This window comes from Equus asinus, chromosome 7, assembly GCF_041296235.1.
Source record: "Equus asinus isolate D_3611 breed Donkey chromosome 7, EquAss-T2T_v2, whole genome shotgun sequence".
Classification (NCBI taxonomy): Eukaryota; Metazoa; Chordata; class Mammalia; order Perissodactyla; family Equidae; genus Equus; species Equus asinus.
Window position 1 is genome coordinate 19,603,994 of NC_091796.1, and position 12,432 is coordinate 19,616,425.

At 38.7% G+C, this 12,432-nt stretch overlaps 1 protein-coding gene across 9 annotated transcripts in view; it reads right to left on the reverse strand.

The window, feature by feature from the left end:
• Positions 1-2,457: 2,457 nt before the first annotated feature.
• The window catches only part of WDR7 (WD repeat domain 7), a 357,038-nt gene continuing 347,063 nt past the window's right edge, over positions 2,458-12,432 (reverse strand). For all 9 annotated transcript variants that reach the window (XM_070512986.1, XM_014847072.3, XM_014847081.3 and 6 more), the window contains 2 exons: positions 11,048-11,152; positions 2,458-5,283 (listed from right to left, as the gene is read on the reverse strand). In XM_070512986.1, coding sequence (XP_070369087.1) covers positions 5,080-5,283; positions 11,048-11,152 — 309 coding nt within the window. In that variant the 3' untranslated portion in view covers positions 2,458-5,079. The remainder of the gene's footprint in view (positions 5,284-11,047; positions 11,153-12,432) is intronic.

Here is a 12,432-nt window from a genome sequence, read left to right on the forward strand (position 1 = left end):
CTACATAGAGATAAAAACACAACACAGTACAAAAACCCAATGTTTTCCAAAGAACGCAAGTAATTTACAATCTCATTTATCCATGCTCAATAAGGACTTCTAAATGTCTACTAAAATATTAGCTCACATTTATCGAGAGCCTTTTACTATGTGCTGCTCTTGCAAACATTTTACAGGCATAATCTCACGGATTTAAGAAATGCAATGCATATTTACTTGATATCTACTACAAATCAGGCATGTGCTAGATTCCTGACCTTCTCTGGGAAATTTCAGAATTATCGAGGAGTCTTGGCTGGCTGTGTTCTCCTTTTGAAACAAATAAAACTAAAAATCTCCAGCCAGATCTATCTTCTCAGAATAGAGTGGAATTTGTTGTTGTTGTTGTTGGGGAAGATTCACCCTGAGCTAACATCTGTGCCACTCTTCTTCCACTTTGTATTGTGGGTCACCGCCATAGCATGGCTGGCTAGTGGCGTAGGTCTGCGCCTGGGATCCGAACCCACAAACCTGGGCCGCAGAGGTGGAGCATACGAACCCAACCCCTACACCACAGGGCCAGCCCCTTTCTTTTTAATGAGAAAGAAGGTACATAAATTAAGGCTATATTTTCACTGTTATTTTAATCACCAAATAATTAGGATATGTTTACAACAGGCCTGCTATTATGCGTCCATGAGCAAACAGAGGGTTACTTCAGATACTTCAGAGTACTCAGGATTCTCTTGTCCTTCTGAGCTTGGCTGGAAGGTATGGGCACCATTTGACTTCTTCATTTTCTTATCTGTAGGAAAAAGAAGAATCTATATCCATTTGATGGAGGTATCTGTCCACAGAATGAATGGATCTAATCTTGCTGGACTACTTCCTAGAGAGGCATACGCCTCTCACTTAGAAGAGAACTAATTAGAATACTTTTAAAAGTAATTTGCTTGAAGGGACTTGGGAAACTAGAGACAATTCAAGTTCCAAAGGTACAAGAACTCTTTTCTCATGCATATGATTGGACCAAATGTGAAGGAGGATCTATGATTTACGATGTCATCACAGCAGGATCAAGACGAATCAAAAAACAAGATTCTGAGATGTCAGCACAAAATGATGTAACCACTCAAAAAACAATTCACGTCCAAGAAAAAATGAACAGAAACAAGAAGTCTAGCCTCTTCTTTAGGCATTCAATATTCATGGTGCTGCTTCTATAAAATTTAAAGTTTGATTAAAGCGAGACGATAATCTCAAAGCACACAATGGTGAGCTCGGTTCATTTAAACGACAATTACAAGCACAAACCTCTCTGTAGTATTTTTTAGCTTGTAAACAGCCAGAAGAACTGAACATCTAATTTTTGAAATTCTTCTGGCTTTTCTTTTTGACCTTTGGTATTTGTATGTATTGACGATCTCTAAACCATTGTACAAAAACACCTTGAAGTGTCAAGCTTTAAAAATGAGTCTTCTTTTCTCTCTCTCTTGTGCAGCTTGGATTATCTTGGCCTTGTCAAGATACATTCTCTAGTTAGAGGCTGGAAATATTTCCCTCCTGGCTCCAAAGTATTGATTTTTTTCAACACTCAGCTCTGTCAGTCAGCCGAAGGGGTGAAAGGTGAAAGTTCACCCAGCACTGCTTGGCTTTACCTTCCTATTAATGTCATGCCCTTTCCACATTTGATCAGTTTATGCGATCACCAATCATATAGAACTGTTACTGCCCCTATTTTCCCTATAAAGGATACATTTAAGTCATTGGGAGATGTTAAAACAATTCCTGGGATGGATACTGGGCATCTGAATAGGGCCAAGGATGCTGCAGCCAATTCCTTGAATGGTTATCTATTTCCTAAAGAAAATTATACTGTTACTTGACGACTGACTCAATTCCAGTTGTTCTATATTCTTATTTGAAAATTAAAATACATTCACTACTTACACATATAACCTTCTGTGAACAATGATGACCTATTTTGTTACTTTTGCTTTTTCTGAAAACCAATCACACCATTTATCTCAGGGATTCGAATTCAACTCCAAACTGAGTATTAAGTGAAATGAATTTAATGATCTCAGCCCAGCCTCCCACCTTGGGCAGCCAACCTATGTCATCAAATCTGACAAGATATAATTTGGTACAATTAATAATCCATTTAGGGTGAAGATAAAGCAACATGCATGCAATTCCCTTGCCCAAACCACAGAGGGTGCTGTTGAGTTTCTGGTAGGAGTGTTTCTCTGGTTCACACTTGCGCTTTGTTGGAAAAGGACTTCCTTCTCTACTGTTCTATTGTCCTCTGTGAACAAGTTTCACTTTCATGCAGCTAGCTCTCCAGGGAAATGAATAATTAGATGGAAATAGAAGGCTTAATTTGGTTCCAAAGAAAGGTGGGGGGAGAAAGCATATGGATTTCAGCTGAGAATGTTTAAGAAGAGTGAACAATGTTTTTAATGAGAAAAACAATCATCAGTACCATTCAGTTTTATTTAACACACATATGTACACAGGGACATTCAGCACGTATAGAATCTATTGGTGCAGTCATCAAGAAATGTCTTGAGAGGCAGACATTTTAATTCACTTGCTGTACACAGAGTTCAATCATTACATTTTCATACAGGTGTCACGCCATGTCATCTTTTGCTTGCAAATTACCAATGAAACCACATATGTCTCTACATTTACAAGGACAGGTCCAAATACACTGCCAATGAAATCAATAAAACAGTAAAAGCGTACACTGGGATGACAATACAAAGTTTACCTTAGTGCTGAGAAATCTAAGCTGTGATGAAGTTGGGACGGTGGTTGTCCAAAATAGCCAAGGAGAGATTTGTGTTGACAAGAATGCAAATATTAGTCTAGCAGTTAGAGATATCTGTCTAATTATCAAATATCATCCACCCCAGAGTTTACAATCATAATATTCTATTGGCCAATTAATTTTGGCTGCCTATGCAGACAGAATGTGTCACAGGCTGGCCTATGCCCCGTGCCCAGGGATTCTGCTCCTTCAGGCCTCACAGCTTTGTCCTAAGTCTGTGTGCTGAGCGCCATCCATGCATTTGTGGTGGCCTGCCTCCCGGTCTCACAGCTTCCTCCTGATGCATTGAACATTTTGTTTTAAAAAATCTCTAAGGTCTACTTTTACTTCATCATTCCAAAACAGCCTGTAGAATAAATTAACCCCCATTTAAGTTCACAAAGTAAACATGTGCTGGGTATCCAGAAGACGTGGGAGCCCACTGGAAAAACCGACGACACCTTTGGTTTACCTCAGGTTTCTCTAGCTGCATCAAACACAACAGCATGTTCACCAAACAAATAAGTCTGCACTGTATAGTTGTTTCTTCCTTGCAAACTACATATATAATCTTTATAAATACAATGTACATGCATGTGGCATAAATTCACTTTTGAAAGAACACCCAAAGTCTAAAACCAAGGAATAGTACAGGTGTGCCATCAACGGAAAGAACATACTTCATATCAATATGAAAGGGACATTCTATTGGTCTTAATTTCTTAACATTTTCTTTAAAAATCTGTTTCAATAAAATAACAGATGTATTTGTTCCTGGACTGTGATCCTACTTTTTTGTATATTACATAAACTCTGACAATCTATGCCTTTTAAATTAAATGCTCCCATTATTATTTTGGTTCCTCTGTAAATTCTACATATTTTCTCTGAATTTAATAAATAATTTTCTATTTTTGCATTTAATAAACAATATTTGCCCAACTAACCAACCAATCAACAATCAACCAACCAACTAACCAACCAAATCCCCAACTATCCACAGATCAAGGTTTGTTAGGAGCAATTTATACAAAATATTGTTTGATGATATTTTTTCCATTACTATGAGCAAGAACTGGCATAATTTGACATAAGGAGAAGAAAGCAACCTACTTAAAGCTTACTTTGAAGCGTGGTCAACACCCTCATTGCAACGTTTGGTCAGACTAACTGAGAGCCTTCACGTGTTTATAGATACTCCTGGATGCTCGTGCCGTAGTTACTGATTTTCTAGGACGTTTGTTTAAAAGAAATCCTGTCTTAGTTTTAGTTTTTCTTTAATTGATCAGGAGTAGTTTGAAGGCTGAATTATAATTATTACATGATAACTGACACAGTTCGTACACAGGGGAACTGCAGGTCTATAAAGTTTCTGGAAGGAAGGGGTAAACTCTTTCTTAAAAAGATCTGTAGCAACAGACACAAGAGTTTTCTTTTTAGGTATATGCTATACTTTCAAACTTGGTTCTTTGTTACAAAAGTCCATTTAAGAGATTAGTTATAGCGGCTGGATAATTATATTAACTCGATCCTAACAGTGATGATTTCTATTTCAAACTACTAAATACACTATCACTTAAGCAGGATATGAGCATTTTAGAAGATTAGGTGTCTGGGAAACTGTATTCTCCATGAGGAAAAATTTTTTTTGTATATTTCTCAAATATTAATCTCAAATCGGTTAGGTATTAATAAAGAAGGTAGCGGCTAAGTCCTACGAAATTGGATTGAGTAATTTGCTAGCAATTACCAGAAGAAAACACCCAAGTATACGCACAATCATTTTGGTAAACAATAGCATGTTTTAGGAAATCAAAGGAAAATAATTTTGATGACTAGGACTGCCACATTACCTCAGAACTCAACATCAAAACCACCAGGTTCAGGCAGCACTTCAGAGGTGGGGGTTTAGCTTGAAGAAAATGCTGATCTGGGCTGAGAGTGCAATCACAGTGTTTATTGATTTTCGGGCTCCTAGTGCACCAAGCAACAGGAGCGTTCCCAGGACCGCTGGCTTCCCCTCCCTCTCCAGCTGGGAAAAACGACCTAGTGACAGAACGGCCACATCCTGCAGAGCGATGTGTGCTTGCCTCTGAATCAATAGGTGGCACGAGCAGGAATCTGTCCCCGAGAACCATGCAGAAGTGACACAGACCCGGCCGCACCCCTGGATGACACTGGTGCGGGCAGGCACTGCGGAATGATCCAGTGAGAGCAAGGACAGAGGAATCTCGGCCTAGAGGATTGAAAGAACTAAGCAGCAGTCACGGCAGCAGGCAGCAGCATTAGACCATGAAGCGGTGCTCCCTCCCGTCGTGGGCCATGAGGATGACGTTGCGGTTGGAAGTCCAGATGAGCCGGGCCAGTCTGAGCGCGTTGTGCGAGCCGGGGGAAGCCGGCTGCACGGGGGGCACCTGGTAGGTTTTAATACAGCGCAGCTGAGGTGCCGAGTTCAGCATGCCGATGCTTCCCAACAGTGAGGTATTCATCTGGAGGGACACAGGGACATGAGAGCACATGTGTCATTTAAAGAATCATTTCCCTATCCCCACCACAGAGTGGTTCAAGTGACACACACTTCGGGTCACTTTTCCTCCACAATGCTTATTCATGTTCATCTGAGAGTTTATTCTTCACTTCTAAAGGGCTCCTTTCAGTGTATTTGAAATTGTTCTGATGCTGTTATAGTAAATGCATAAATCCAGAGAAACTTCACTTTGTGGCTAGAACTTGACAGCAGGGAAAGTCCATCTGTCTTTAAGAAGGGGGTTGAATTACACATGCTAATAAAAGGGTTCAATCAGATATTTGGAGATTGCGCGTATTTCAAACCGCAGACCCTTTTGTTCTTTAACAACAGTGCTAACTGTACCCTCGAAGGATGAGTGCGCGAAGTCAAGTTTTGGGACTTATAGTTAAAGAAAATGAAGCAAAGTTAAGCAGTCAACAGCGTGACAGGCTACAGGGCCAAAGGTCAAAACCTAACCCTCTCCCCATCTCCACGGACCGACACCTTCCCTCCTCACCTGCTGTTCTTTTTTTTTTAAAGCTCTAGTTTATTTTGAAGGGAAAAGCCAAAATCAGCTTGCATCTCAACACAGCATGTGTGGCTCACTGTTTTGCTACCATGCTAAAGAGAGTATACAACACTACTGGCAATACGTTTTTATGAGCTGGTGATTTCTACTTTTTTGGTGGCTTTCCTGAATTTGATTTGAATTTTAAGTTCTCTTAATTCATTCCCATAAATGAAAAAAGACATGGAAATTATGGCTCATGAACAACTAGGCATTCAGGTCAAAGTGCTAAACACTGAACGGCCGTAATCTCAGTGAACTCGTATCTCAGCAACAGAGTCTGAAGACTCTTTACGTTCGAAATATTACTTAACATTTGTTTCAATATACATCTTTTGTGCTATTGCAAATCACATGGAAAGCACACTAAAAATCAAGAAAGAGGCCTCAGAAATAATATTTTTCTTTGCACTAATTTTCATTTCCATTTCTTCTCCCCAGTAATACCTCCGTCTAAATGTGTAACATTCTGGGGATTGGTGTGAAGCATGCAGATTAGGATCCAATGTATACGAATGGTTGACAGTGGAAACCCTGGCAAATCCTAGGACGTTTAAGATGTGCTATTGCTGATATCATGCTCTGCATTTGGATCAGGGCAAAATACAAGCCATTCCTTTCTCTGGCCCTTCTCAGCAGCAGGATGGTGTCAGAGGGCGTAAATCATAGCATCTCTAGCAGGATGCGTGCAGGCTCCACTGACATTTTCACAATTTAAATCATCTTGAGTAATAACCCTTTTAAGATGACTAATGTTACTGATTTTCCTGCATTAATAATAGTGCCGAACACAACACAGAGGTGAAAAAAAATCACTAGTGTACGAGGTCACATTTTAAAACCAAATGAATGGTTATTATTAACTCTTTCTGTTAAAGTTCAGATCACATTTAAAGCCAGGCAGTGCCTTACTATCATCTTCCAAGAGCCTCTTTCCTTGCTTCCTTCTCTTCTTTTTCCAGAAACTCCATAAGAGACAAAAATCAATGCCTTATTGCTTTCTGGAGGTTCCCAAACAGTTTAAATATAAATAATGATGGTAAGCTTGATTTGATAGTTCTCTTGTACAAAAAGTAACAGTACATAATAATTTAGTCTTCTTACAGCACAGATCTAAATGATCCAGAAAATTGCTGGTTAAAATTAATGGGCATCAACAGGCATCCTGTGCTTTTAAAAAATCTAATTTTCTCAGTGGATAAATAACTACAAAGTATCTTTCATTCTCTATGGATTTTCTATGGAAATGTGTATGAAGCTTGATTTCTGCTGGTGGCTCAAAATGCTAGGGGTATCCAACATGTTCAGACACTTCCTTATTTTCAATTCTTCCCTTCAAATTTAGCCATGTACAAGAAATGGGTTGAGGACTAAAGAGGGACTATCTTACTGAATGCTACAGATGGAGAGATTTTGAAAAGTCCATTATTATAAGCTGGGTTCCCCTTACAAGCTGAGCCATCCCTCTAATGATTGATAAATCATTTGACAAATTGATTGATAAATGCCTTTAGTAGGGTCAAACAGTCTTCCTGCCCCAGAAAAGGGCTACGTGAAAGTCTGTATGGTATATAACTATTACAGCTGCACACAGACGGAACGATGAAGACCTTCATACTAACTATTATTTGTTGCTTCTCAGACCATCCTTTCCCTGTGACCTCTTCAAATTAGAGATGAATCTGAGGCAGTAAGGGTGAGTATTAATTTTTCCAACATGCTTAAAGAACGCTCATTGAAACAATTTATCATTTTGTTATTCAATGTTTTCTTGACCAGTGACTGGCTAGAAACTATGCTAAAGTAAGGGGAATTCAAGTCTTAAATGAATGAAAACTAGCTGGAATTTTAATATTTGGTAACATTAATGTTTTTCTCAATTAAAAATATAAGAAATACTCATTGTGGCAAATTCAAATAATAAAAGAAGTATAAAAAAGAAAGAAAATCCCAAGAGCTCACTTCCCAGAGCCAATCACTAACATTTTGTAATCTTTCCAGACCTCCAAGTCTGTATATACACGAGGAGAAGAAGTTTTAAGGGATTTTACATAAACAGGCTCATTTCAAAGGTAGTTTCACAATCTGCTTTTTTTCATTCAATAAAATGTTGAGGGCAATCTTTTTATGTTAACAATTATATATTTACATCATCCTTTTTAAATGACTGAATAGTATTGTATGATGGAATAAATAAAAATAAATGAAATCAATATCCACCTAATTTATTATTAGCATTTCTAAAAGAGGACACATTTGTTGGAAGGTAGTGGTAAAATTTAAGTGAGAGAATTATGGATGTATTCCATTATTAAACTCTCCTTGTTCAAACACCAATGGAGACACACTGAAGTGAAATATTCAAATTGTAGGAAAATGCTGTTGGAGTCTCAAAGGGCTTGAAAGGTTGCCAAGTATATCATTCAATAGCCGAGTACATAAACTAACTAAAATGCAACTATGGCTTCTCCTTTTCCTTTAAAAATAATGCTTCACGAAACAAGTCTGTGAAAATTATTTTCTGAACACATACAGACGTAATTCATCAAAACAGGAAGTGTTTTAATGCTATTCTCAGTGTAAGTAATGCTGCACACAAACCTTTTACTAAGTCTCACTTGAGTAATTATTCAACCAATATTTCTCATTAACACTCATTTCTCAGCACAGATTTTAATAGCTGATAGCTGTTGTAAGGTTCTGTATTAATAAGACTTCATTAAGTTTTCAAAATACATTATAGTACATTTACTGGAATAATACAAAAGTATTATCATACATCATTAGAACTAAACAAAATGTATCTAAATAAATCAGCAAAGCCCATTTGGGGAGAGCAGCAGTACAGCCAACACTGCTTTTTGGACTCTCTTTAATTCAAATAAAAACCGCTATACTTCTGGAAGAGGTTTTATTATATTTTCTTGATGAGGCTGAAACAATGTTTCTGTGGCTTCCATGTAAATTTAAAGACCACGCTAGGTATAACTGAGGCAAGTAAGAAATGGGCTGCGTTTCAGATTCTGACACTGGGCTTACAGGCAGGAAAGACTTGGGAGTTGCCTGAGTTGCTCTGGTGCTCTGTCTGCTGAACACCCACATGTGCAAATAACACAAGGCAGCCCCTGGAGAAGATGAGCGTGTGGATGGACTAAGGGAGCTTGCCGTGGCTCCACTGCGTGCAAAGCAACAAGTAATGGCCATGGGTGTAAGTGTCCTTGGCAGAGCCCAGAGACAACAGCAGGAGCCTGAGAGGAGAACTGGGAGACGAAAGGTATTTCAAAACAATATCATCTAATGAACGACCTTGATCTCTGGGGTACGAAAGATGCTAACCATAATTCCATCAATGAGCTGAGCAGAAACTCTGATAAAAACAGAAAAATATTCAAGGAAGGAATGAACATATTCAAATAGAATCCTGAAGATCGAGATTAGGGGAAAAGGCTTGCCACTTAGAAATTCAGGAAAATACTGGAAAGTTTCAAATCTGGCTAATTTAGGAGGTATTCCTTTATATAAGGAATTACATTTTCTTAGCAGGAAAAAAGTTGAACAAAAAAGAGATTTGTTTTCGTTTATTCCAAAGAAGAAAACATGGACAGAACACAAGCCCCCTGAAAGCAGGGACCCCCACTTGCTGACTTCGTCTCCCCAGAGCACAGGTTGGTACCTCGCACTTCAACACCAAACACACGCTGAATGCATGGAGCTTTCCATGAGCACTCCTTTGGGATTTCAAGTGAAGAGTAAATCGGGAAAACTGGTGTCAAAGTACAGTTGGTGTAGCAGAGACCACTGTGTTAGGCATTCCACTGTTAGCAGAACAAACAGTTGGTAGGGAGTCTCTTTAAAGAGCCGTTGCTGCAAGAGTCCAGTTTATAGCCACCCAACGGACTCACTGTGGGACTTCAGCAGTAAAATCACAAGTCCTGTGGCTAGCTCCCAGGAAAAATGAAGACTGGGTGAGATCTCTAAGGAAAAGAGTTTAATCTGAGCTAATTAAGATGCTGGAGATACATTCTGGAAGAAAGGATAATGAGAAAATACACTGGAAAACTAAATTAGATGAAGAGCAAAAAAAGTCTGTGACAGATTTGGAAATTGTCATGCTTTAATAGCATGTTGTTAATTAAACAATTCATTGTATCTGTTTTACATTTTATTAGCTATTGATTTTTTAAAAACCGGCATCAAGCTGTGCCGAAGTCTCGTTTAAACTTGTATTTGTTTTTTTTAGCTTTCCAAGCAATAAACTGATTCTCATAAAACAAACTTGCATCCTAGGAAAGTAAAGGTAACAACAAAATTTTAAATTAACTTTTTTGGGGGGGAGCTGGTAATGTATAATTTTTTTGTAATTATGAGGAGAAAGGTAATTAAAAAGAAGATGGGATGGAGATTAATCACCGAGGATGAAACAAGTTCTAGTGAAAAAATTAGTTGCTTAAAGTTAATATTCATTTTCATCAGAATTAAACATAGGCACTCTCATGAACGGCCAGTCAATGATACTCAGAGTTTTAAAAATGTTTTGAGAGTTTAGGAATGAGACTATTATGTGGAAAATTCAGAATGCAAACAAAAATGAGATCATATAAACAGGACATGAAGTTAACACGAGGCTGCTTTTTCTCCTTATGCCCTATGCCCTGTTAGACTTGTCTGAATGCCTTGTGTCAATTAGCAGCCTGAACAGTGCTTCCTCTAATTCCCAATTCCGTTCAGGCCAGGCCTTCAGCACACCATGCCCCTGCTTACCTCTGAATGGCTGTTCCCCCTCCCTAAACACCCACTGCTCCCTACTAGTTACACGGGCCCTTCCTCAGCAGCATCACGTCTCAGCTCAGACATCACTTTCTCTGTGAAGCCATCCCACCACATTACCCTCAGGCTCCTCTCTGTATTGTAATTGCTTACTTATCTACCTGTGTCTGCCTCAGACCTGAAAGCTCTGTGAGAACGACGCCCTCCTCCCAGACTGCTAATTACATCCTCAGTGTACCCTGCAAGCTAGCATCCGGCACATAATCAGCAAGCAATAAATACTTGATATCTGTTGAAAGAAGGGAGGGAGGGCAGGAGAGAAGGTTGGCGGGTAAGCTCAACAGGAAGCCTTTCCTAGCAAAAGCAGATCATGCAGTATACTCCAAAACCCCGTAGCATCTATGCTTACCTGCCAGAAAGAAATGTGGCTGTCAGTGTTTGAGTAGGTGGCAAGATATCGTCCATCAGGAGCAAAGGCCACTGCAGTGATTGGTCCCTTGTGTCCATGGATTGTCTAAAATAAAATGCAGAGTCATAAATTGTACGCATTACACAGAACTATTACATGTACACATGCAAATGCATTCAGTGTTGAACAAGTTATGATATGGATATTAGATACCATTATACTCTTTATTTTATTTATAAAATCAGGTTAGAAAAACAGGAAAGGCAACCAAAGTTGTTTCACTGATGTATGCAGGGGCTTTGATCTTATTCTGCGGAGTGTACCTGTCTCGTAGTTGAGAAGGCAGCATGAGTCCAAAGGAAAGGCATATATTAATGGGCAAACCAATGTGTGAATTCATTTATGTCCATTAGAGGGGATAATTTTACAATTAATTAGGAAGGTAAGAAACCGATCACCAATCTACCCAGGAATGTCACTCATCTGAAATGAAAAACAATCAAAGCTGTATCATGACATCCCTGTTCTGGAAAGAGTTGAACACTATAATTTCAACTCCTTCATATTAAACATTTTTCATGTTTTATGCTTCATTTTCCACCAATAACACTGTGTTTAAATGCATATGGCTGCAACTAGTAAAAATACATACGCGAATATGTTGGAGGTTTGAGCCACATATAAATCAAATACTATTAAAAACAAGTTAACAGGGATAATTTTGAACCTTTGCCAAATAGCTATCATTGATTTAACCATGAATTTTAAAAAAAAAGGAAGTATTTTAGATTAGGTCTTTGATAAAAGGTCTTTACTAATAAAAAATTACACTTAAGTTTAATGATACTAATAGTTATCGAAAACATGGGGATACTAAGCAAATTAGCATAATATTGTATTAACGTCCCTACACTCGACTATTAAAGACCATACCTCTACTACATTAACCAATATGCAGTCTGCTTGCAAGCTGTGGGCGGTCTCCTCCCTCTGTCTAGAAAGGAATGGGGGAGTGTGTTCCCTTAAACTAAGACAATACCAGGAAGGTTCGTTTCCATCTGCTACTTTTTGATGAAGAATTGTAAACCTTGAATCTTGCTGGGAGCATCAGGCTCATGATGTGATTCAGTGGTATACATATTGTAAATTTCAGTAAGACTCTTCTCATAATTCACATCTGAGTGATTAAAATGAGAAAAGGAGGGTGGAGAGAGAGATGGGGATACAAGCAGGTTCCTCAATGCTCTTTGGATTTTGTTCTTTCCTATAGGTAGGCTTTCAAGGCACTGTGGGATCCAAAATAATGCCTGTTTTCCAGCACTCAGAGAAAAAATGTTATACTGGTATAGAACTGGGCTCTGGGTTGGCAGAGAACACTGCTCTCA